Here is a 25,071-nt window from a genome sequence, read left to right as displayed (position 1 = left end):
GAAACCAATATAAATTAAAGTCAGATAGCCAGTTCCTCCGTGGTTGAGGATTCTGGGTGAAGCACGCTTCCACCTTCGGCCTGATCATCACTTGCCATCATGTCACTCAGGTGAGATACAGGCCAAGCCAAGAGCTTCCTCGTTCTGGATAAAGAAAAATTAAACCACCAATTACAATTATCGATTTATTCAACCTTATCTACCTCCTCCCTCTCTTTCTGCCGCTCCACATACAACTGTGAATGACTGACAGCCGCGTACAGACTGAACAGTACGGCTAGCACGATAAACTTTCGAGTTCAAATCGTTTGCGTACTCGAATCGCCATCAAAAGATTTAGTAAGAAAACTACAACAGCGCCCTTGTGAACGTGTCTTAAAGTGAACTTAGTATGAGTGTGGTTGCACGAAACTTATTTTGAGAATCAAAATTGTCACGTTATCGTTTAATTCGAAGATTGAGTATCGAATTTTATCGAATACGCAAACGATTCGAAGACGAAAGTTGTTCATGCTAGAGGTACAGGACATGCAAAGCCAGCCTTATTCACGTAACAAAACTTCAACGACAACAAATCGCTGAGTTGCGATCCTATCGAGTAATCGTTCTATCAAAATGACCCTTGTGAATACGGATGTAGAACTGTTTTTCAATGGCACAACTACTGAACGTTAGCGAGATCTTGACTGTCAAAATACGTGAATTATAGGCCACTGATCCTGTCATCTAAGGTGTCTCCCGCCACCAGGATATCGATAGTCCGCGTACTGGGAGAGCGAACAATCAAGGTCGCATTTTCAGTGAACACGCAATTAACTCACCTATGCCAAATACCATCATTAACATGCCATAATAAGCCTTATTGCCTAAGATACGAAATAAAACCACCACATTACTTACAAAATCTATTTTATTCAACCTTAACTACCTCCTCCCTCTCTTTCTGCCGCTCCACATACAACTGTGAATGGCTGACAGCCGCGTACAAACTGAACAGGACATGTAGAGCCCTGATCCTGTCAACTAGGGTGTCTTTTTTTTTATCCACAACAAGGAAGCTCTTGGCCTGTATCTCACCTGATGGTAAGTGACGATCAGGCCGAAGGTGGAAGCGAGCTTCACCCGGAATCCTCAACCACGGAGGAACTGGCTATCTTACCTCTAACTGCCGGAACACAACAATGCTGTTTTAACATTGTTGTTATGGCGACAGACTTAGGTAAGATGGTGGTAGCTAGCCAGGCGGACTTAGAACAAGCCCTACCACCAACCAAACCAAACAGAAAAATCTGCCCTCACTGGGAATGGAACCCAGGACCTGTGTCTGAAGCAGGTGGTCTTACCACTAGACCACAGAGGCGGTGTCTCCCGCCACTGGAATGTCAAACAGTCCGCATACCATATCCGCGTACTAGGAGACCAAACAATTGAAGGTCGCATTTTCAGTAAACACGCAACTCACGTGTAACTTATACACACCGTACCTGGCCCAAATACCATCATTAACATGCCATAATAAGCTTTATTGCCTAAGATACGAAATAAAACCACCACATTAGGTACTTACAAAATCTATTTTATTCAACCTTATCTACTTCCTCCCTCTCTTTCTGCCGCTCCACATACAACTGTGAATGGCTGACAGCCGCGTACAAACTGAACAGTACATGTAGAGCCCTGATCCTGTCATCCAGCGTGTCTCCCGCCACTGGAATGTCAAATAATCCGCATACTAAGTCCGCGTACTGGGATAAAGAACAGTCGAGGGTCGCGGGAGGGAATCCGACGTCGTTGAGGGTTTCCTCCATGGATTCCGGCCATTCTTCCATTAGGCTGTCGATGTCTGGCATTTTGCTGGAATGGAAATGATGGCGATAATAATGATGGTCACTTTCGGACTTGGACTCATTCGATGAGTTCCGTATCACTCGAGATTTACGCCCGTATTCACAAACGATGCTTGCTTAGGTGAAGCAGAAATTCGAAAGCAAAGCGTTGAATAGAGCTGTGTGATTGGTTCGTGTCACCCTGTGCGTCCACGCGCACTGTCAGATCTCAGTAATGTTTGTGAATACGTGCGTTAGCGTCATACACTTTTCTAGGTAACCTCTCTTTTTTCTGTCTATCAAATACTTTCGTAAATCGGACAGAAACAAAATCGTTGTCGTCATCGAACGAAACGAAAACAGAATACTATTTTTATCAGTGAATAAACTTTGAAATCAGCAAGAGACGCTTTACAAATAAACTAAATGCTATCTTTCATTGGACCAAAAAACATAAATATGTATTTAAACTAGTTAGATAATAGCCTACTGTAGTTATGAAAATGTCATTCACCTCGTGTACGTGACGGTGGGGGCCGGTTTCGACAGATGCAACTCGCTGACGTCCTTTATCCACCTCTCAATTGCTTTCGAGTTCTTTTCAGCATTGTCTATTTTTTTCGTTAACTGCAATCAAAGTCACAATATTAATTTTTTTCAAGAAACCAAGTCATTATATTTACAAAAGTGTAAGTAATCTTTCTTCATCACGACTATTTGCTTAGATAAATTAATGTTAGCAAAAAATATGTAATAATGCACTTACAACGGTAGATTTGGCGCTATTCGTCTTGGATATGGCTCTGAGCTGCAAGTGTAGGAGGGCTGAATCGCTCTGTTCAGCCGCCGGCTCGTCAAGGACTGTTAAACCTGTAACAAAATCAAAAATAATTATTACCTCGTTCACAAAGTATCTTTACATAGCTATAGGAAAGTCGACAGCACATATGTTTGTTGTTTAATCGTTCTTATTACAACTACATACAAGGTTCCACCTTTTTTCCGTCGGGACTCTACCCGCTTGCAGAGAGGCGGGGAGCCCAATAAAACGGAGCCGCGATGTTATTGTCCTAACTTAGACATTTTTCCACGACTCAATTTTATTAAGGACACCTGCCCCAAGTCCACAGTTTCTGTTTATATTCGTTACCAATGACAGTTTTAACATTCCCCTGGACAAACTTGACCTTCACTGGTTGGGTTTTTATTGGCGGTCAAGGTGTAGATCTTACACAGGAGTTGCAGCGGTGGGAACGAGAGGTGGAAATTGTTGCAGCAGACTGATATCATCATCATCATCTCAGCCATAGGACGTCCACTGCTGAACATAGGCCTCCCCCAATTATTTCCACAATGGCTGGTTGGTGACGGCCTGCAGCGCCTTCCCGCTACCTTTACGAGATTGTCGGTCCACCTTGTGGGTGGATGTCCTACGCTGCGCTTTCCGGTACGTGGCCTTCACTCCAGAACCTTGCTGCCCCATCGGCCGTTAGTTCTGCGTACTATATGCCCTGTATTGAGTAGGTATATACACTCATTTTATCAGTCTGTTTTTGTCGTTGCAGCCATTCATGACTGCACTGCACGCGTTGGTTGATGGGACTTACCCAAGTTGTCAATATGCTCGAGCACATGATCGGCGAGCGGTTGCGCGCGCACGTTACATGCCGGCGTGGCCACCTTGATGAAGGCGTCGATGTCGCCCACCCGTAACAGACTGATATATTGAGTATATTCACTCATTTTATCAGTCTGTTTTAGCGCTATTTGTTCGTTATAGCCATTCATGACACTAATAATATCGCCATCGCCGTCGCGTACTGCACGCGTATGGTTTGGCTGAACCTCTAGATCTTACCCAGTGGCGGCGTAACTATACCATCCGTGGCCCGTGACATTTCTAGAGATTTTTTCAGGGAGGGGGGGCGCCTTGAAGCAGCGCGATTAGAGACTTGGGCCGGGGCCCCCTTGGGTCGGGGACCCGTGTCATTTTGCTAGCTATGCCACCCTATAGTTACGCCACTTACATTACCAAGTTGTCAATATCCTCCAGCACATGCTGGGCGAGGTTGGCCACCTTGATGAAGGCGTCAATGTCGCCCATCCCGGCTAACTAACTTGTCGGTTTTAGCGCTATTTGTCGTTATAGCCATTCATGACTAATCGCCATCGCGTACTAAAGCCTGGTCCGTGAGCACGTAGAATTTTGTCCAATGACCCCAAGCTACCCATCTTTATCGCTCGCACAGAATTCTACGTGCTCACGGACCAGGCTTTACACGCAATGGTTTAGCAGAACCTCTAGCTAGACCTTACCCAAGTTGTCAATATGCTCGAGCACATGGTCGGCGAGCGGCTGCGCGCGCACGTTGCAGGCCGGCGTGGCCACCTTGATGAAGGCGTCGATGTCGCCCACCGCCGGCACGTATTCCGGCACGAACGGCTGCAATTTAAACTCTATGTCGATCTTCTGAGGGGTGTACCTGAAAAAGATAAAGGAATAAGTAAGTTCTGGGAAACACGGCAAATGAAGGATATGGCCTACCTACCCTCCACGCTGAAATAAAAGTTATTTATTTCGTAGTTATTCAATATCCAACCAATCACAGGATCCTAAACACGAATAACTCTCGCTATGGTATTTATTACTTAAGACAACCGAACCTACGTAATATCGCTATGATTAAAATTAAAACGGACCTTAGTGACTCAATTGTTAACCCAAAACAATCAAGCCAACTTCCTTCATTCACCTGTCAGGCGCGAAGTAGGTAAGTAGTGTGTGTGACTAAAAGTAACTGAACTTTGCGCTGGCGGCCCAATTACTGGAGCTGACATTTAACCGTCAGTTTAGATACTAACTATAACTCAATCAGCGCAAGGTTAGCTCACAGTGGACTGGGATACAGTGGGGTTGTAGGTGGAGCCCTTAGGAGGCCTTCAAACTGACTTAAGTAAAGATCGTAGCCACAATTTTGGCACCTGCGGTGAAATTAAAATAAGCCCAAAACCGGGAAAGTTCCAAATAAGTTCATTTTGGATTAAGTATGACATTGCAAGTACGAATTAGTTAACTTGTTAGAATAGAGGATTCCGTACATCAGAAAACATTCTGAACTGATTCGCAACGCAATTTAGCATGTCTGATTGTCATGACTCATGGTCGACGCCAAATGAGAAGATTGTCATTTAGCCTAGGCGCAGACCACCGACTTGATGTCAGCCGATAGTTGAGTCGGGCTGTTTTAATCAGTATGGACATGGTATGAAAGCACACATTACACCGATTTGGTATCGGCCGATTCTTCACACAAATTAAAATCGGGCCCAACTACTTATCGGCCAACTAAAAGTAGGTGGTCTGCGCCTAGGCTTTTGAAGATTGTCATCATGGTTGTGAACTCAGTTGTCGCTACATTGCAAGAGCCGACAGCGTTTATGTAATATTTTTCCCTCATTTGTATATTATTAGTATGTATGCATTGATGCTACTTTATCTGTCTTTAATATGCCACCCGTGGGCGAGGACACCCACTATCCTGATACCCACTGTCAATGGCCAGCGATGAGTAAATAGAGCAATAAATGTGAGCCCGCGACCTATTTACACTAATACACGATCTAAATAATCTTATAAACAGCGCGGATTTAATGCGAGTGTGGAAATTTGGTTTCTTTCGAGAAATATTATTCAGCTAAAGTTAAAATAACGATTCTCGATAACTTAGGAAGTTCTCTAGTGGCCCCCAATCAGTACCTAAGGTATCCTATTAATACTTACTTATCTACATTGACTGTTAAAGGCTTAATAATAGAGATGAGACGTATTTACTAGAACAGATCCACACACTAGGTATTTTACAGTACTAAGTGGCACCTATTCCAATTTTTAAAATACTTGATCCACCTAGTATTTTTTAAATTACACGATTTCCGACCCTACCATCAAAGTAATAGAGGTTATTATTGCATAATCCGTAGTCGTCCACCTAGTATTTTTTAAATTACACGATTTCCGACCCTACCTTCAAAGTAATAGAGGTTATTATTGCATAATCCGTAGTCGTGTATTACGCGCACCGCGTATTTCTCGCTAAGCTTATGTGCGAACGTAGAGATTCACTCCGTCTCTGTCTGACAAACAAATTTGAGCGCAGGCAGGTGTGAGATAGGAATAGCCTGTTGAAGTATGAAGGGAGGATATCAATAAATCAACAGCCAGCAAAAACATTATTATTCAATTTCAAATTGCATTATTAATACTACGGTTGTATCTTTTCAAAGAAAATTGTATTTTAAAGTCATAATACGTGGATTAGTCCGCACGCGTCAAGTATGGTAAATTACTACGTACTAGGTGGAATAGGTATTTGGATCAAGTATTAATAAATACTTGGAATAGGTGCACCTAGTATCAAATTTACCTAGTATAACCCATCTCTACTTAATAATAACACCAAACTCAAGAAAACATTTTACAAGTTAACGCCACACATCGCATGGCAAAAAGCTGTAAATCTCACACAAACAATAGTTAATACACACATTTTATTATTTAATATAATTAACAATATCCCACGACAACCATAGAGGAATTAACGACAACAGTGCCAAAGATCCTTCATTAATTTAACATCACACAATTACCTTATTAGTTTTTACAACCCGCGCGAAAGAAGCTTCGATTCACATGCAGTTACGTAAATTTGCATTAACGGTCGATCGTATTTTTAACGGTCGCAAGAATAAACGCAATTAATTATAGACTGCACTGATAAATAAGCTGAGAATGTTGGTCCAACGCCATAATATTATTAAACAGGTGATCGTTGTTAGTGATTTAGTTCGTTGTAGTTAGCTAAGTACAATATTTCATGCCACAATAACATGAATGAAAGTTACATGTTATAAAAATGGAAACAATTCGTGATAGTCAGCTATTAACAGATGGATTGTTATTACAACTGTCTTCGCTTCCTTTCATTTGTCGACATAACTTTGAATGTTTGTTATTTTACAAAACGATGGTCCTTCGAGCCGGAATGTTCCAAAAATAGAGTATTTTCAAATGCATCCGTAAAGTTGTGTTAGAAAATTTATACGTTCCTAGTTCCTGGTATGAATAAGGGGAACGAATATAGTCGACATAAGGAAAACATAGGTATTTGATAAGTAAATATTACAGATATTTACCTTACATACCTACCACAGGGGTATAGATAGATACAGTCGACAGCACATCAGGCTACACATTTTTAATGCAAAATCGCCCCTATTCAACTTCATTAAAACGCCTACTGTTAAAACTTGATTAGCTATCGTCCGTGCCTATTTTCTATATAAATTACACTTACTTCATGATGTACTGGAATATATTCTCCATGTCCGGAGGCACCTTCAGGTCCTGGAAATGCTTGGGGTCATAAGCGCCCTCTGCTGGGATGACCACACCCGCGCCGCCGCGCTTGCGACCGCTACCAAGCGCGGGCTCCACTTTTTCTTCTTCCACATCTCCGCTGTCCGATTCTGAAAGTGAAATTAATTTATTGAATTACCGCTCGTTGCTAGGCCAGTCGATTGGATAATAATACGTGGATAATATTTATTGTTTAGAACTGCTATTGGTCGACTTTTTTTTGTCTAAAGCTCACGATACCGTAATTTATTAACGGATTTAGCACGTCGTTTTTTAGCTTTACACAATTAAATTGCGACTCCATTTTTCAGCCATAGACGACAGGCAATTAAAATTGCCTTAACCTCAGTAAGTACTTTTATAGAAATAGTAACTGCTGTACAGCTCTTAGAAAGCTCTCACTTTCACCTGCGTTTTATTGCCGTTTAAAATGCAAACTGCTGCAGTTCCAATAGATTTCAATTTTAATTTTAAGTTTGTTCATCACAAACTGAAAATATTAACTCGAACTCGGCAGTTGCATTTGAAATGTTAATTCTAAAATGTGTAAATGTTGTAAATCTTAACTATTATAAATAATACTCTGGCCTTGCCTGCCAAATATTATAAAAGCGATCGTACTTTGTATTATTTAGAGTAGCCAATAACTAAAAAAATACATTTTCGAATTCATTTAATGTATTCAGAATTGAACGTCATTGGTGTGCTTGAATTTAATTTGATGCAGTCGCGGTCTCGTTACATTTCTATTCAATAGGTACAAGAAAGTATCATTAAAGAGCTGTTCTAGACTATATTAGGTATGCATAGAGCTAGTAAATAATGTACAAAACCTTACCAGAATTAGAAGAGTCCGTAGTTTTAGCCGGTTGAGTTAGTTTGGGTCTTCCAGTGCTCTCAACTGAAGCTTGCTTCTTTACTTCTAGAACTTTATCTGGTTTCAGGTCAGGTTTTCTTTCTGGAGACTAAACAAGAGCATCGATTACATGACAACAAAGTAATTTATATCTACCTACCGTTCGTCAACAAAATCATTAGTTATGTGCCATTAAACAAGGAATTTGTATGCGATAATTGATATTGAAATGGATCCCTCATAATGGGTAGGTGTCGAGCACAGTGAAAGTGGGCGACTGTCAGCATCCATCAAGTGTCGAGACAGGCAGAAATCAACTCCATCGTTTAGTGCACCTACTAATGTAGTTTACCTAACTATTACGAGAAAAACTCATTTTTGCAGTTTTCATACTAGTTGCAATTCAAGTAGCCATAGATAAAAATTATTCAGAATACATATTAGGCTTGTGATATCTTTTTAGAATCTCAATTAACCAAGGAAGTTTTTAAGATAATGGGCACGATGGTCTTCCTACATTTTTTTTACACGATGGCTGATCAAAAGTGCAAGACAATGAATTAATTTTTCCTTCTTCTCTGCAATTTCTTAAAATTTTCATACTTTTAAACTAATTTGTTGAACTTTAATAATTTCTTCTGATAGCCCAACTATCCTTTGTGATAAGGAAAAAAAACTAGATTGAAAAATATCCTCATTTGTAGAAATGGCATGAGAAAAAGTGATCGCAGGTGGAAATTTTCTAAAAATGCCTAAATCTTTAAAATCTTGAAAACGGTGATATTTTTACTGGGGTCAAAATTGGACGTTAGGGAGACCATGGCGAGGCCTATCAATGGTTACAGGGTTATCCATTGTTTTTGGGACACCCTGTATTTAGGTAGGTATTTTGACTCTGACACAAACGCTCCGCTCATCACACTCTCCCTCCCCTTTGCCCTTAACAAGATTCGAACTCTGGACTATTGAACTGACGTTATGTAGTCCGCTAACTATGCAAACCACCAGGCCAGACTACCCTTCAAAAGTAGTATAAATACAACGGTTTTTATTCTGATATTAGATACCTTCAAAAAAGTTACAAATTGTTTTATCAAAAATTACAGGCTAATGGTAATGGATACTCGTTACTCCAAAATAACTATCCTACCTTGACCTTATTTTTACAGTTGGATTGGCAAAGCCGTTATTTATTGATTGCGGTACTTGCATCGGATATAGCCGCAATAAATTAATAACACCGACCACACGCGTGTGACCACTCGCGCTGACCGCATAGATAGGTTTACAAGGAATAAAAAATGGTAATAATTATTACCTTACTGAGACTAAACTTAAAAGAATAAAGGATTGTCAACTGTCTAATGGTTCGAAGGCAATAAATACATTTTTTATTTATTTATTTATTTAGGTTCCAACTCACCTCATCCTCTCCAGATAAGTTACTCAAGAACTTCTCGGGCTCCGAGTCAGAATCGCTATCAGAATCGAAGTCGTGCCTCGCGGTGTGCCGCACCGGAGGGTTGAACTTCGACATGGCGCTCCTCACCACCACCTCCTCGTCAGAATTCTCGGGGCTCTCGATCTCGCGCGAGTTCAAAACCGTCACGGTCTCGTCATACATCCCTCGAGCATATTCAGACACGCAAATAATCGTCTTTTCACTACTGGTGTTGACAGTAAATGTCTGACAATGTTTGTCACTGGTCCCCATGGCAACCACGTGGACACAACGCCGGCCGCCTCGGCTGCAACTCTCCACAGAATAGTCCCGCTCCCATAAAGGCATGGTGTGGATGGTGTGCCTTCGCTTGTCCCCCATTCAGTGGGAGTTCGTTCACCCTTGGAAATCGTTTTTTTTCTTGCACCCATGGTACAGAGTGGCACAGCCCCAGCTACCTATATATCTTCGGTTTTACAATCGACTATCGTTCAGACGATTCTATGCGTCTATTTTCAGAAATGCAAACAAAAGAAAGGAAGCTTGAAATAGATAAACAACGCCATAACAAACGGAATGCAATGCGGAGACTTCTGGGTTAGTTTGAACAGTAATAAAGTCATGTAGTTAATTAGACTAGAGTAGAAATAAAAAGATTATTTGAGAAATGTCAACTTTAATAACTAAAATAAGTAGTAATTAAGTAATGTCTATATGGTACAAAAATAGTGTGCTAAACATGTGCCTTGATTAAACAACGTAAAAAAATCGTCCTCAAAAATTTAAAATTTACTGTTGGTCAAAGAATTCTATGCATTTCAAAAATGAGACATAAAAAAATCTTAAAAGTGTGGGAAAATGAGATACATTGTCAATGAGATGGATAGTTCGTATGTGAGAAAAAAATATTCTAAGTTTACCTACATCGTCAAAATTTGGGAAAGTAGAGGATATTTAGTGACAATGTTTAGGCCACAACAAGTATAGAATCCAGCACATCAACGTATTACAAAATGTGAATTTTCTATATTGGGCAAAACAAAAGTATATCCTCGTTTTGTCGTATGTTGACCTGCCGGCGATTGAACCTTTAACATTTTAGAAATCGCTCCGACTAGTGTACTTGAGTTACACAGACGATATTTTGTGTTAAAAAAATTACAATCTAAAAATCTAATATCTAAAATTACAACTATGAGGACAACATACCATTTTTGAATAATTATCTACAAAAATATTCCACATAATGTCAAATAACATGATCCAAAAAATATTTAAAAACTGTATAACCATTTCTGACAAAATAAATATGTACTATGCATTCCTTTTTAATATACAACAGTTTATCATGAAAATATACATTCTATGAACAATTCTAAGACTGTAAGTATGGCTGAGGCCTGAGTGTAAAACGAATGAGCACTGTATTCACACATTAAAATTATGTCCGGCATAATTAATAATGTGTAATAATTAAATGTGTATTAATACGAAATTTCGACCGACATCGATATCAACGAGTAGACAAATGACAACTTGTAAAATTATTTTACGACATTCGAGTTTCTATCACAATTAGCAGTCTTCAATTACAAACAGGAATAATTTAATTAGGCACTTGGTGATTTGGCACATATTACAGTGGCTCGTTGGGACTTAATGTACTTATCAACAGATAAGCGCACAAGCAACAAGCCCAGAAATATCAGTCTAGATCACAGACACTATAAAACAAAGTAAATGTTTAGATACGCCTAAAATTAGTTCAGCCGACTTTGTTGATGAGTTCATCGCATATCGCGGTCAGCTCCTCGTTGGCTTTGGTTTTCTGCGCTAGAGTCTCCTCCAAGGACGTTATGTGGAGATCCTTTCGCTTGATCATGGCATTCAACTTTAGAACATCCGCCTCGTGCGTACGGTTCATCTTTTCCAACTCCGAGTTGGCGTGATTCAGTTTGGATGTCGCATGCTGTTTCAATAGCTCGTAGTTGGACTGCATTTTATTTAGATTCTCCTCGAATTCTTTGATAGATTTCTTGTAAGAGTCTTCATTCGCCTTGCAAGTCAGAATGATCTGCTTGCTTTTCTCGTATTTGCTGTGCAAGTCACTAAACGAGACTTCCATACTCGCTAAATGAGCCGTTTGTTCGTCTCTCTCTTTTATAAGTCTAATTCTTTCTTCGTTATTTCGCTTCTTGTCTTGCTCGGTTTCTGCTATCAAGCTCGCAATCGTTCTCTCATATTCTTCAACTACAGCCGCCATACTCTTATTGATTTTAGTCTTTTCAGAAAGCTTCTCGTTCAAATCATTGATCTTTTTCAATCGATCTTGACTCTCCGACTCTAGCATTCTCATTTGAGATTCCATAGTCGACAGTCGATCCTTTAGCTCTTTGCTCTCGGTTCTCAAATTGTAAACATTTATTTCCTTTTCAGCAAGCAATTCTCTGAGCTGCGTGAGAGCCAGATCAGCTTCCGTCTGTTCCCTACTGACGTGGGAGACTGTCGTATCGTGCCCGACCAGAGAATTGTTGGCACTCAACGAGAGAAGTCTATCAATAACAGCAATGGCAGGAGAAGTGAATGTAATAGAACGCCTGTTTGAGCTTGGGGGAGTTAGGATCTTATTTCTTGGCGTAACGATAGGATTCACAGCCGGTGTGACTACCATCATCGGTTTGGATACAGTTACATTGAAGTCATCTGTGCTATCTTCATTTGTGGTTTTATTAGCTACTTCTTGTGTTACATTCAAAGTTGATGGTCCGGCAATAGATTTATCAAATGTGGTCTCAATTTTCATGGCTGTGGTCATCTTTTTAGGAGTACTTTGTCTCTTTTTGTTTAAGGCAGCCAAAACACCATCCGTGGACATTCTCTTCGCAAACAAAGGATCGAATTTTAAGAATAAGCTTTCTTTTCCACTGTCCGCAACTACATTGCTCTTGTTTTGGTTAAGCAAGAATTCGAAAGCCTCTGCGTCAATGAATAGCTCGCCAGCATCAGCATTATCTTCGGCACCCTGCGCGGGTAATTCTGAGAACTGCATCATATCGACATCTTCGCCATCAAAGTCGGACATTTTATCATCAGTGTTTAAGTCTTCGGCTTCTAGGAAAGGCCCCTCTATCGTATCTTCGTCCTCAGTGTGAACTTCTCTGACAGTAAGATCTTTTTCATCTGTTGCTTTCGAAGAGCAGCTTGTATTACTAGTATTTGCATCTTTTTCATCTGTATTAAATTCTGTGATAGTAGCATCCGCTTTTAATTTCAAAGATGTGTCATAGTGACTGGAAAGTTCTTGTGTAATATCCAGCGCCATAGTTGTATTGCTTGGTGAAGGTGATTGGCGCATCTTCGATTTTGTTTCAAACGGATTTTCAGTAAAAGTAGCGTCTGATTTTAACATTGATGTTTCAGAGGCATTAGGAAGATCTTGTGTGGAATTCAAGGTTGTAGTCGCGTTTAAGCTTGGTGGGGGTGTATTACGCATCTTCGATTTTGTTTCAAACGGATTTTCAGTAAAAGTAGCATCTGATTTTAACATTGATGTTTCAGAGGCATTAGGAAGATCTTGTGTAGCATTCAGGGTTGTAGTCGCGTTTAAGCTTGGCGGGGGTGTATTACGCATTTTGGATCTTGTTTCAAACGGATTTTTAGTAAAAGTAGCGTCGGATTTGAAATTTGATGCAACGTCAGTGGATTTAGGAAGGTCCTGTGTAACATTGAGGTTTGCAGTCACATCCAAGCCTGGTGGAGGTGATTGACGCATTTTACATTTCGTTTCAAAAGGATTTTCAGTGAAAGTAGCGTCGGATTTGAAATTTGATGTAATATCAATGGATTTAGGAAGATTCTGTGTAGCATTCAAATTCTCTGTTGTGTCTAAACTTGGTGAGGGTGACTGCCGCATTTTAGATTTTGTTTCAAACGGACTTTCAGTAAAAGTAGAGTCGGATTTAACTGTTGATTGATTATCGACGGCGCTAGGAAGATCTAGTGTAGCATCCTGGATAGCAGTCGAATTCAAACTTGGAGGTGGCGACTGGCGCATTTTGGATTTGGTTACAAATGGATTGAAGTTCATGTCGTCAATTTCAGGTAAATTAAATACGTTTTTGGTCATAGTTCCTTCACTTGATGAAGTTCCAGCTGAATAGTAAGTTGACTGCTCAGATGACGATGTATATTTTGTCTCGTTCGACGTAGCATTTAGAGATTCTACTGATGACTTATTATCACCAGCGTTGACGTCCATAGTAGTATCTACGTCGCGGATGTCTACAGACTTTTTTTCTTTAGCAATATGGCTTGACTCTTGAAGTGTAATATCTAACGGTTTTTCTGTTACATTAGATTTGTTTTTGTTATCAGGAGTCATGTTTGTTTGCTTGGTTTCGAGTTTATTGTTAGGTTTAGTTTTAGGAATATCCACAGAGCCAGAGAAAGTGGAATTCATCTTCTTTTTTTGCATAACTGGTTTCTTTCTTTCAGGTTGAGATTTCCTTCTATTCTTATTGATATCTCTTTGAGAAGGTCTTTCGTCGAAAGTCATGTCTTCATTTGCAGGTCTTGTTGGTGTGTCAGGTGTTGGAGACATTCTGATTTTTGTTTTAGTAGCGAACGGATCGTCAATTTCATCAAAATTGAAGTTGTACCCTTTAGAAACAATGACAGGTGAGGATGGTGGAGTTATCACTACCTTTGTTTTTGTAGCGAAAGGATCTTTTACTTCATCTAAGTTTGGTTGCTCTGGCACTTTATCTATTTGACCAACTAATGACACATAAGGACTATTGTTTTCAGACAAAACTATTTCTTCATCTTTGTTAACTATATTGTTGATGACGTCAATTGGTGTATTTTCCATTGAAAGCATCTCGACATCCATTTTAGTTACTTCCGAGGTATTTGCTTGTTCTATAGGTTCTTTTTCGGTATTCACCAGGTTAGATTCAAGCACTAGGCCTTCAATATCCTTAGGGATAGCTTCTACAGTAGATACCTTTTCATAATTCAACTGGTTTTCCAAAAATGTTTCACTTTCAGTAATTTTTATTTCAACATCTTTGCCATCACTAACAAGTACATTTTCTTGAATAGCATCTGAAATAACCGCAGGGTCATTAATAGTAGGAATGAGTTTTTCGGATTCTTCAACATGGTCTTGCCCTTCATTCACAACAGTATCTGTCTTAACATTCTCTTCAATTTTAATTTCAGATGGATCTAAATGTGGGATTTCCTTTATGATGTCAGAGCAATCAACAACACTAGGCATATTGTGTACTTCAGTGGCAGGAATCTCATTTTTCTCGACCATAATTTCAGGATTTATAACATCTTTTGGCGTTTCGAAGACTGTTTTACAGTCAAGTTGAATAGTTTCGGCTTTATCTTCTGAAACAGGTTTCATAGTATTATCTAAGTTCAGTTTTATATCTTCAGTCACTCCCGCATAACAAATACTTTCATTGATATCCATTGGTTCAGGAAGTGGTAAAATTGTAACTGGTTTTATATCTTCTTGGGTTGAATTAATTTCTACAGGAACATTATCATTATTGAGATTCTTAGTATCGGAAGATCCAATTTCTTCTGGTTTATTTTCAGTGTCTATTGCAACGAAATCATTAATCGCATTAACTGTTTTATTTGTATCAATCGATTTGGCTGGGATAGTTGGCATGTTTTCAACGTGATCAGAATGTGTTGGTCCAGTGAAAGTTTTATTATTAACGTCTTCACTAAATGGCACTGTCCCTTCTTCAACTAAAATTATTGTCCCAATAGATTTTTCATTCTCAATGTCTTCTTCATCTGGTAATGGAATATTAGCAGGCACATCTAGTGTGTCCATGGCTTTCCCAGCTGGAACACTAGCTTTATCGCCATCTCCAATTGTGTTTTTTATATCCAATACCTCTGCAACATTTTCGATTTTCTTGATTGTTTCATCTACTTCAATGTTTTGTGGTATTGAATGAGCAATAGTTTCGTTTTGAAGTTCATGTTTTTCAGACAAATTCAAGGCAGGAATATTGACACTTGAAGGTATGATTTCAGTACCTGACGACACAGTGGGAGATTCAATATTCACCTCTAATTGTTGAGTGATTTCAGGTTGAGTTTCTTCGTTAACTGTTGAAGATTCAGCAAGTAAAGTGGGTGTTTCAATAATAGGTAAGGTAATATGAGATTCAGTTTTAGTTTCAGTTTCTATCTTGTCATAATTTTCTACTTCACTCACAGTGTTTAGTTTAACAGTATCTACATCATTAATCATACTATTGTTTGAATCATGTTTTACTTCAGTTTCACTTGTAGCTTGAGGAATGTTTAAAGTTTCATTTAAAGGTATTGTTACATTAGGTAACTGGTTCTGCAAATCTGTTGACAACTCACCAACAACTGAAGATGGTTCAATTTTCACTGCAAGCTCATTGTTAGTTTCTGCATTTATTGATGAAAGTACTGCAATTTTCGATGTATTCTTGCTTTCAATGTTTATATCAGCTTGGTCAGTCACATAAGAATTTGCTTTGTCATTTGTAAATGTTGTCTCGCAATCCACAAATTCACAATCAGACTCATTGGCATGCATAGCTTCCGCTAAGTCTGTGATTGTTCTGTTTTTAATCATGGAATCATTAGCAGATATATCCATATATTCTACAGTTGAATTAAAATCATCATCATTTTGCTTTGCTGGTTCTTTCACATTGGATGGGCCTTGCTGAAAAAATAACTTACTAATAGGTATTTTCTCGTGACTAAAAAGTATTGTTGTCTCATCTTTCCACAGTAATTCTTTCTCCAAATCTTCATTGAACACGAGGCTTTCTTTGAGTGGGCTGCACCGTTTTGATAAGTTGCATTCTTTATGTTTGTTAGCGTCTATTGGTGTTGAAGCCAAGACCGCTGAAGAAGCCGACTGAGTTGTGGAATCTGGAGTGGCACCAGAAATATCAGCAGGACTTAACACCTGCCTTGCTGCACTGTCTGCATGGTCAGCTGGTGGTATCGGACTTTGCGATGACCGGAACATGTTGAGAACACTTTTGAGGCCACGCATAATAGGAGAACCACCATCATCTCTGGAAATCTCTTTCGTAGGGGTTATTGCTTCAGGTGTTTGAGCAGTCGATGAGGAAGAACTTGGAAAAGACATATTTTCATCCACTTCATTATTTTCCGATACAGTGATGGTGACATTATTTTCAATAACAGATGTAGTATCTAAAGGCCTAAGTACTGAAGCATTTCTGCTGTTGTCCACATATTGCTCTGTTGAAATAGTTTGCAAAGGTAATGTTTTCACAGGTTTGTTCAAAACATCTTTAGAAATAGCAGAGTGAAGCGATCTGGTTAAGTTGTGGTTCAAATTATCATCACCTGATTCAAGTCCACGGTTATCGACACAGTTTGCAGTGTAACTCTTGGACATGGGAGAAGAGGCCGGCGTTATGGAGTACCTTAGCTTCATATTTAATTCAGACACATCCAACTCTTCATATCCTTTCTCCGTGCACGGGGTCCTTGGGTAAACATTACTGTGATGAATGCTATTTTCCTTGTTATCAAAGTCACTTTCAATATTGTCTATGTCCATAGGCTCCACGTTGTGAGCCATCGCACTGGTTCGTCGCACTGCACCACTGAACTATTTTATCTTGGCCACTTTCCTGTCCGCAGTCCGTCACGGCCGCCACAACACTCGATATCTTCTCCGCAACACAATCTGGAGTGAGATACAAAGAAAAAATCAGTCCAATGTTTACAGTCAGCCGATTTCAGAGAGTTTCACTGCGATTTCTAATACGTAACATAATCAACGACGCGATATGTATGTCATTATAAACAAAAATGTCTGAACACGCAACTCACTGTGGACATCTATTTTTAACCTTTTTGTGGTGCACGCTGTATGCCGCTCGTTTTATGTAACGCAGCGCCCGAGGGAATCTTGCCAAAAAGCTATGGAAGCGGACCGACTCCAACACAAATACACTAGCCGCTACAAAACCGTTTGAAATCCGGTAACTTTTTTTAATTCAAACTGTCATTTTAGGGCTGTGCTGTCACAAATATGTTTTTGAGGTTCTTTGTATGTCATTGTTTTATGTAACACGTACCCACGGGCAAGCCAGTGGGCAAAGTGACCTTGAACATTACAAGACGTAAGCTAATTTTACTGGCAAGTGAACAGCCCCTCTAGACAAAAAGTAAAATGTGACTGTTTTTCAGTCGAAAAATGGTCGCAAAGCCATTTTTTGTATGGGGTTTCAACGGATTCGATTTTCGATTCCACCAAAAAGTGCCACTTGTCTAGCTAGACCCACAGGATAAAAATTTTCGGTTTGGAAGCACATTTACATAAAAGCAAGTGTATGAGGTAGGATTTTCTACCCCATCGTTGCCTGATGCTATTTCAATGTCGGATTGTGTTATGGGTGTTTAGTTTAAGTGTTGTCGTTTAGACATTCATGGTTTAAATAGAGAATATACATTTGTCTAAAATAGCAATCTATATACTTATAATAAATCTGTAGAGAGGTCAATTCTGTACATGAAATATATTTTCAAAATAACTATCAGGGGGTGATTAGTGATCGATACTGATGCCAAAAATGCATTCAGTAAAATTTTTGTCTGTCTGTCTGTCTGTCTGTCTGTCTGTCTGTCCGTCTGTCTGTCTGTCTGTATGTTCCTTATAGAAACAAAAACTACTCGACGGATTTTAACGAAACTTGGTACAATTATTCTTCATACTCCTGGGCAGGTTATAGTATACTTAGGAATTCCCACCGGAAGGGGAATTCGCGGGAAAATCCTTTTGTATGAAAAATCTAAACCGCTTAAGTTAGACGCTTGAAATTTGGCATGCTGGTACCTTAGTAAACTAAAAACTTAGTTACAACAGGATATTGCAAAATTCCCACGGGAACGGGAGTTAGCGGGAAAAAATATTTGTATGAAAAAATCTAAACCGCGTAAGATAAATGAAGGGGGTAAAACGGGATCCACGCGTACGAAGTCGCGGGCGGCCGCTAGTAATAAATAAGATTATCTACAATAGTTAATTTTTAAAAATAGTCTAATGTTACAAATTCATAAATGTCGCCACAAAAAAGACACAATAATCGACATATTAAAATACCCAAACGCAAACAAAAAGTTTACGAAGCTAGTGTTTAGTTTAGCTTAATTTTGATTAAAATAATGTGAGCATTCTTTTTACACTAAATTTTTTAAATCCCAGTATCTTTTTAATGCCGCAGCCAATGTATAGCCTGACCAGGAACATAAAAACCCTCGCCATGTTGCGGAAAACTAATGGTACTAATTTCTTTTAATGGCAACAGTAACTGAAAACTTCATTGACATGTCACCTTGCATGTCAGTCTATTGCTGTCAAAGTGTAAACAAACTTTATTTTAAATGTGCGCAATTGATTTTGTGAATTAAATTGCTAAAATCTTTTTATAGTCGTGAAAGAAAAGTGGTTCACAATGTGTTAAAGTATTTATCGAAGAGAAATACTAAGGGTTCGGACAATATTTTCATCGAATAATGTTTCCGACAAAGGTTGTCAAATTGACTGACATGTTTATTGTATAGTACAGTCCACTATGAAAATTAGCTGTGGTTTGTTTCAAATACCTATTTTAAAGTTTTTTGTCACTTTCTAAGTGTTGAATTTTATGGAATTGGGAAAGAAGTACCGAGTTTGAAGCGTTCATGAGCAGACATTGCAGTTGAATATTCAAGTTCTGAATTTGATTATTGATGAATAATAAAATAAATCCTACTAACTCGATTGATGGTTTCATTTAATTTATTTAAACCTATAATAATATTTTTTCGTTAATTTATGAAAATATCAAATTAGCCCGTAATCCTGAACCCTGATACATAAAGTTAGCCTATTAATTTAACACAGGTACGACTGTACTCAGTGTTGCACTATCAAATGCAATTGACGCGCCTCTATGCCAGGGTTTTTATGTTCCTGGTCAGGCATTAGTAAAATATTGAGAAACGACTTTGTTGGTTGGCCTTTCTAAGTCATAAATACAAACTTTTATCATTTTCTAGACAATATTCGTAAACATTTCTGTAAGCTCAACGTCAAGTCAACACCTTTCCGTCAATGTCAATGTCATCATTAGCAGGCAGTCAAATATTTTTTTGTTGTTGTTCGTGGGTAGATCCGCCGATTTTATTCCGCGGGATTTATTTTACGTTTTTTGAAAAACTTAACAGGGATGCGTGTAAACTAGCTTAAACTGAAAGGTTAAGCAATAAGCTTTTTAGATCAGTGTGAGGCCCTTAGATTCAATCGTGATTTTAGAAGTAACAAGCGTCCAAATATTTTTTCACAAAATGGTAATGACGTTTTCCTAATGGTAATGATTTTATTAAAATGGTAATGATCTTATGTTAATGGTGATGACGAAATATATTTTATAGTAATACATTAAATTAAAATTACTTAAAAACTAAAATTTAAATATAATTGTTTAGCTAAACACCAATTTTATCTATGTTATTTTCCTAGCTAAGCACGTACCTATTAAAGAATGGGTTGGAAATAAAAATAAATGTATTCAATATTTTAATGAATTTATTGAATTTGGAACAATACGGACATTAGTTAAATTTTTTTTACGTTCCTAATATTATTCAGAATCAGAAAAAATATATATTTACACCAATGAGGATTTTGATTGAAAAATATGCCTAGGTACTCTTACTTAGACTTACACAATAGTCAACATACAAGAAATGAATAAAAAAACGTCTTTTCGTAAACTAATAAAAAACCTTCTCATTTAAAAACAAAGCTTAAAGAACAATGGGACAAAACGTCCCCAGAACTGTAGCACTTTAATACCTACCTTGTATGATAGACCATGCTAATACCCGACCGATCTCTCTAGCTACAATCACGGCAAAGGTCCTTGACAGTGTGCTTGACTCTCTACTAGATAAATATTTAAAATCACATAATGCTCAATTCGGGTTTAAGCCTGGACTGTCGACCGAGAGCGCCATCCTTAGTCTTAAGCACACTGTCAGGTACTACACGGATCAAGGACTTCCATTTACGCATGCTTCCTCGACCTCTCCAAGGCGTTCGATCTTGTGTCTTATGACATCCTTTGGGATAAGATGAGGAGGCAGGGCGTCCCGTCAGAAGTATCACAAATATTCCATTATTAGTATGCTAACCAGATTAACAGCGTAAGATGGGCTAACGTTTTTTCTGAGGAGTATGGGTTGCAGTGCGGGGTGAGACAGGGTGGGCTGACGTCTCCCAGGCTTTTCAACCTATACGTAAATGACCTCATTGTTGCCCTTAGCAGTATGCGTATCGGATGCTGGGTAGATGGTGTTTGTATCAACAACATAAGCTACGCTGATGATATGGTACTGCTGGCGCCAACAATGGGGGCTCTCAGAAAGATGGTGGGTGTGTGTGAAGCGTATGCTAAATGCCATGGCTTATTTGTATAATGTGAAGAAGAGCGAATACATGGTATTTAAGGCCGCCAGTAAATGTCCAAACGTGGTACCCGACCTCTTGCTGAATGGGGTAAAGTTAAACAGAGTCACTAAATTTAAATATCTCGGACACTACGTTACTGATGACCTTAAAGATCATGTTGATATCGAGAGGGAACGAAGGGCGCTGGCAGTAAGGTGTAATATGTTGGCTCGCAGGTTTGCCCGATGTAATGACCATGTCAAGATCACTCTGTTTAAAGCATACTGTCAGAGTCTATACACGGGAAACCTATGGACCACGTACTCGCAGAAATCGCTTGGCGTCCTTCGGGTCCAATATAACAACGGTTTCAGGGTGCTGTTGGGCTTGCCTCGCTTCTGCAGTGCTTCGGAAATGTTTGCTCAGTCGCATACTGACGGCTTCTTTGCTGTCCTATGCAAGAAGACTGCCTCGTTGCTCAGTAGGATACGGGCGAGCCCCAACAGTATCCTGAAGACCGTGGCGGAGAGGTACGACTCTCCTATTATCCGACATTTCCTTCGGCTACTTCTTACCGAACGGGTTGGATAATTAGTGGTATGTTATAATAAGTAAATTACTAACATAGTTGTATAAGGCACCCATTTACTAACCATGTGGATCATTGTTATCTTTAAATGAATAAATTGAATTGAATACTATAATTTTATTATATGACAGCTCAAGTGTGACATGTCTCAGAAAAGTTATATCAAAAATAAAAATTCATAAGCAACCCTGAAAAAATACATACAAAATCACTTTTGACCAACTTCAAAGGGCACGACAGCTTGACCCCGGGACAATTCGACCCCTGTGACAACTCGACCCCTGCTACAACTCAAACCCTGCGACAACTTGATTTTTTTCAACACTCAACACTTTTAACTTACTTCAAAATAATGGTTTCACGACTGCTGGACAGTGGCGGCGTAGCATGGGTTGGCACCCGGGGCATAGCACAGCACAGCATCCCCCGTCATAAGTCCTTAATGTAAGTAAGTTGGGTATACATATAGTGGGGAGGTAAGACACCCCAAAATGGTCTGGTGCACCCCCTCTTTTGGGTTACCGATTGAATGAATGAAAGGTGTTAGTTCGAATGAGCTATATGATACTAATCGCAACACCCCCCCCCCCCCCAATCATGGCATATCCTCGTTATACTAGCGCCAGTGAGTACTAATCTGCGTGACTTTTGTCACCCCCTGATGAGTGGCACCCGGGGCGGACCGCCCCCCCCTTACGCCGCTAGTGGCTGGACCCTACGACTGCTTAACCCTACGACCACTCGAACCCTCCGACAACTTGTACTTGTGACCCTGTGACAAGTCGAACACTGTGACACGTCAACCCCTGCGACTACTCTGAGCATTTATTGTAGATACAGTTCAGGCATTGATTGATGGAGCTAAATGGTTTACAATAAGTATCATAGTTGAATATTTTGGACTTGTCGTAGGGGTCGAGTTGTCCGGGTCAAGTTTTTGTAGGGTCGAGCTTCGTTTAAAGTAGGTTAAAATTAATTTAATCTTGTTATCGCAGGGGTCGAGTTGTCACAGGGGTCCAGTTGTCGAACTGTCGTAGGGAACCTACGACAGTTCGACCCCGATGACAACTATGATACTTATTGTAAACCATTAGCTCCATCAATCAATGCCTGAACAGAATCTAGAATAAATGCTCAGAGTAGTCGCAGGGGTTGACGTGTCGCAGTGTTCGACTTGTCACAGGGGTCGAGTTGTAATAGAGATCGACTTGTCGCAAGGATCGAGGTGTCCAGGTCGAGTTTTCTTAACGCTCAAGCAGTCGTGATACCGTTTGAAGTAGGTCAAAAGTAATTTAATCGAGTTGTCGCAGGGGTCAAGTTGTCGGAGGGTTCGAGTGGTCGTAGGGTTCAGCTGTCGTATGGTCCAGCAGTCGTGAAACCATTTGAAGTAAGTCAAAAGTGTTGAGTGTTGAAAAAAATCAAGTTGTCGCAGGGTTTGAGTTGTCGCAGGGGTCGAGTTGTCACAGGAGTCGAATTGTCCCGGGGTCAAGCTGTCGTGATACCCATTGAAGTCGGTCAAAAGTGATTTTGTATGTATTTTTTCAGGGTTGCTTATGGATTCTTATTTTAGATATAACTTTTTTCTGAGACATGCATGTCACACTTGAGCTGTCATATTATAATAAAATTATAGTATTATCATGTACTATCATATTATAAGGTAGGTATTAAAGTGCTACAGTTCTGGGGACGTTTTGTCCCATTGTTCTTTTAGGAAACCATTCATAGTCATCATTACCATATACAAAGTGTCATCACCATAAGCCTAAATGATATGGTAATGATGTTAATGGTAATGACGAAAACGATTTTAAAATTATATAAAAATAATTGTCACCACTATTGGGACACCTCAATATCGCCATTTTTTTATTGTAATCACATGCTACAAAGTGCTAATTATTAGAAAAATATCGATATATAAAACTTACCAAATCGCACAAAATGGGAATGACGCGAGCCGATGACAAACTGCGAGTGTCTCTCGTTTTCGGAGTTTAAAAAGTCTCGGAGCTGCGTAAATTTTACGTGCATTCTGTTCTGTTACGAGCAACGAATTGAAGAGTGGGACGCGCGGACACAAGCGGTGATAAGTCGCGTCGCGGCCACATTAAAGAACCTTTGATGCTGCCGCGATGGCTATGACGATTTCTCGTGACAATATTTCAATTCATGATTCCATTTTATTGGCTAATACGATTTCAATATAATTTTGTTATTTTGTCACGGTAAATATGTACATTTTAAATTTATAATCAAAATCTGGTCTGTGTATAGGTAAAGTAAAAAAAATTAAAAGACAACGGCAAAGGTCAGTATTTTTACTGTGATGGTAATGACGTTTAGTGCGTGTTTTCTTGATTATCGAAATAACTTGAAGTATTTAATCAATATGGATCATGGCGCCTTATGTGGAAACTTGTATGAATCGTTATTCAGAAGTTTAATTTACCAGAACTACAACAGTTTTTTTTTTATCGATCGGAACATAAGTTTTTTACTGTTTCGCGGATTTACCCTCGTGAATTAATTGTATTATTTACAATCAAATTTATGTTCATTGTGCAAGAACGATAGTCAGTGGTTACATAATAATGGTCATCGTAAGTTATTTATTTTTTGTCATCGTAAGTCTAAAAAAATATTAGTGCACCGCATTTTGAGGTTATGCAAGGTCACATTATTCAATAAAACCTTTGCTATTCAATTAATAAGTTTCACTAACTAAGTAACCATAATCAGTTGAGCTCGTTACCATCTGTGTTTACTGTGTTTATCACCTTATTAGCATTTGAATTATTTGGGCTTTTTCCGCGTAATTTATTGAAGTTAGTACGCTTGAGTGCTCTAGTTAATGAAAGTTTTAAAGAGTTGTGAAACCGGCTCGACGAGCTGTAGCCAGTCAGTGTCATTATCAACCGCGTTGGAGGGCCTCGTGTGCGAACGCGCGAAGTTAATTTATTTTAAAGTACCTACTTCTTCAATGTGTTGTTGTCTCACCTGATAACATAAATTAAGTCACAGAATTTGGTTACAAATTGTGTTGGATTGTAGTCAATGTTAAAGCTAATTTGTAAGGGCGCACCTTTTTTATTTACTTAAAATAATTGCACTCTTTCTGTAAAAAGAATAACTCATAGTTTTGTTTTGTTTCAGAACAAAATATGGACATTGAACATGGTGTGACGGTAAAGTTATTATTTTTTGCAAAATCCAAAGAATTGGCTGGGATCAAAGAAACAACTGTTCGGTTACCGAAAAAGATAAGCTACAAACAACTGCTGAATTACATCGCTGAACATTACAACTTACAATCTATTAAGGATAACATATTATTAGCGAAAAACGAAGAAGTCTGCGAAGAGACACTTGATATTGAAATAAGTGAACGAGATAGCATTGCTGTGATACCTCCTCTAAGTGGAGGATAGTTGTGATTTAGTCAATAATTT

General features: G+C 39.0%; 3 protein-coding genes across 4 annotated transcripts; 1 reads left to right on the top strand and 2 right to left on the bottom strand.

The window, feature by feature from the left end:
• Window positions 1–1,560: 1,560 nt before the first annotated feature.
• LOC135080845 (intraflagellar transport protein 46 homolog) lies at window positions 1,561–9,920 on the bottom strand. Its single transcript, XM_063975570.1, has 7 exons — window positions 9,522–9,920; window positions 8,081–8,207; window positions 7,181–7,352; window positions 4,143–4,309; window positions 2,593–2,696; window positions 2,341–2,453; window positions 1,561–1,854 (listed from the first exon to the last, which is right to left on the bottom strand). Exons 1-7 carry the CDS (start codon window positions 9,918–9,920, stop codon window positions 1,578–1,580), a joined length of 1,359 nt encoding a protein of 452 aa, XP_063831640.1. The 3' UTR covers window positions 1,561–1,577.
• A 138-nt stretch (window positions 9,921–10,058) lies between these two features.
• Window positions 10,059–25,050, top strand: LOC135080514 (molybdopterin synthase sulfur carrier subunit). Its single transcript, XM_063975156.1, has 2 exons — window positions 10,059–10,136; window positions 24,776–25,050. The coding sequence occupies exons 1-2, from the start codon at window positions 10,061–10,063 to the stop codon at window positions 25,048–25,050; spliced, it is 351 nt and encodes a 116-aa protein (XP_063831226.1). The 5' UTR covers window positions 10,059–10,060.
• On the bottom strand, window positions 11,094–17,601 carry LOC135080503 (mucin-4-like). 2 transcript variants are annotated; one of them, XM_063975136.1, is made up of 2 exons: window positions 17,427–17,601; window positions 11,094–17,280 (listed from the first exon to the last, which is right to left on the bottom strand). In XM_063975136.1, the coding sequence occupies exon 2, from the start codon at window positions 17,170–17,172 to the stop codon at window positions 11,305–11,307; it is 5,868 nt and encodes a 1,955-aa protein (XP_063831206.1). In that variant the 5' UTR covers window positions 17,173–17,280; window positions 17,427–17,601; the 3' UTR covers window positions 11,094–11,304. The 2 variants fall into 2 exon arrangements, with proteins under 2 accessions (XP_063831206.1, XP_063831207.1); XM_063975137.1 differs by having other exon boundaries at window positions 17,447–17,601.
• Window positions 25,051–25,071: the final 21 nt, after the last annotated feature.

The sequence above is a fragment of the Ostrinia nubilalis genome, chromosome 18, assembly GCF_963855985.1.
Source record: "Ostrinia nubilalis chromosome 18, ilOstNubi1.1, whole genome shotgun sequence".
Classification (NCBI taxonomy): Eukaryota; Metazoa; Arthropoda; class Insecta; order Lepidoptera; family Crambidae; genus Ostrinia; species Ostrinia nubilalis.
This window is presented reverse-complemented; position numbering and strand designations above follow the sequence as displayed.

Excerpts from the sequence above, each read along its gene's own strand:
- LOC135080845 (XM_063975570.1), bottom strand. The coding sequence starts at position 9,920 with ATGGGGGACAAGCGAAGGCACACCATCCACACCATGCCTTTATGGGAG. Across the intron at positions 4,310-7,180 it reads ATATTCCAGTACATCATGAA|GTACACCCCTCAGAAGATCG; the intron begins GTAAGTGTAATT and ends TATCTTTTTCAG. Across the intron at positions 1,855-2,340 it reads CCCACCGTCACGTACACGAG|CAAAATGCCAGACATCGACA; the intron begins GTGAATGACATT and ends TTTCCATTCCAG.
- LOC135080514 (XM_063975156.1), top strand. The coding sequence starts at position 10,061 with ATGCAAACAAAAGAAAGGAAGCTTGAAATAGATAAACAACGCCATAAC. Across the intron at positions 10,137-24,775 it reads TGCAATGCGGAGACTTCTGG|AACAAAATATGGACATTGAA; the intron begins GTTAGTTTGAAC and ends GTTTTGTTTCAG.
- LOC135080503 (XM_063975136.1), bottom strand. The coding sequence starts at position 17,172 with ATGGCTCACAACGTGGAGCCTATGGACATAGACAATATTGAAAGTGAC.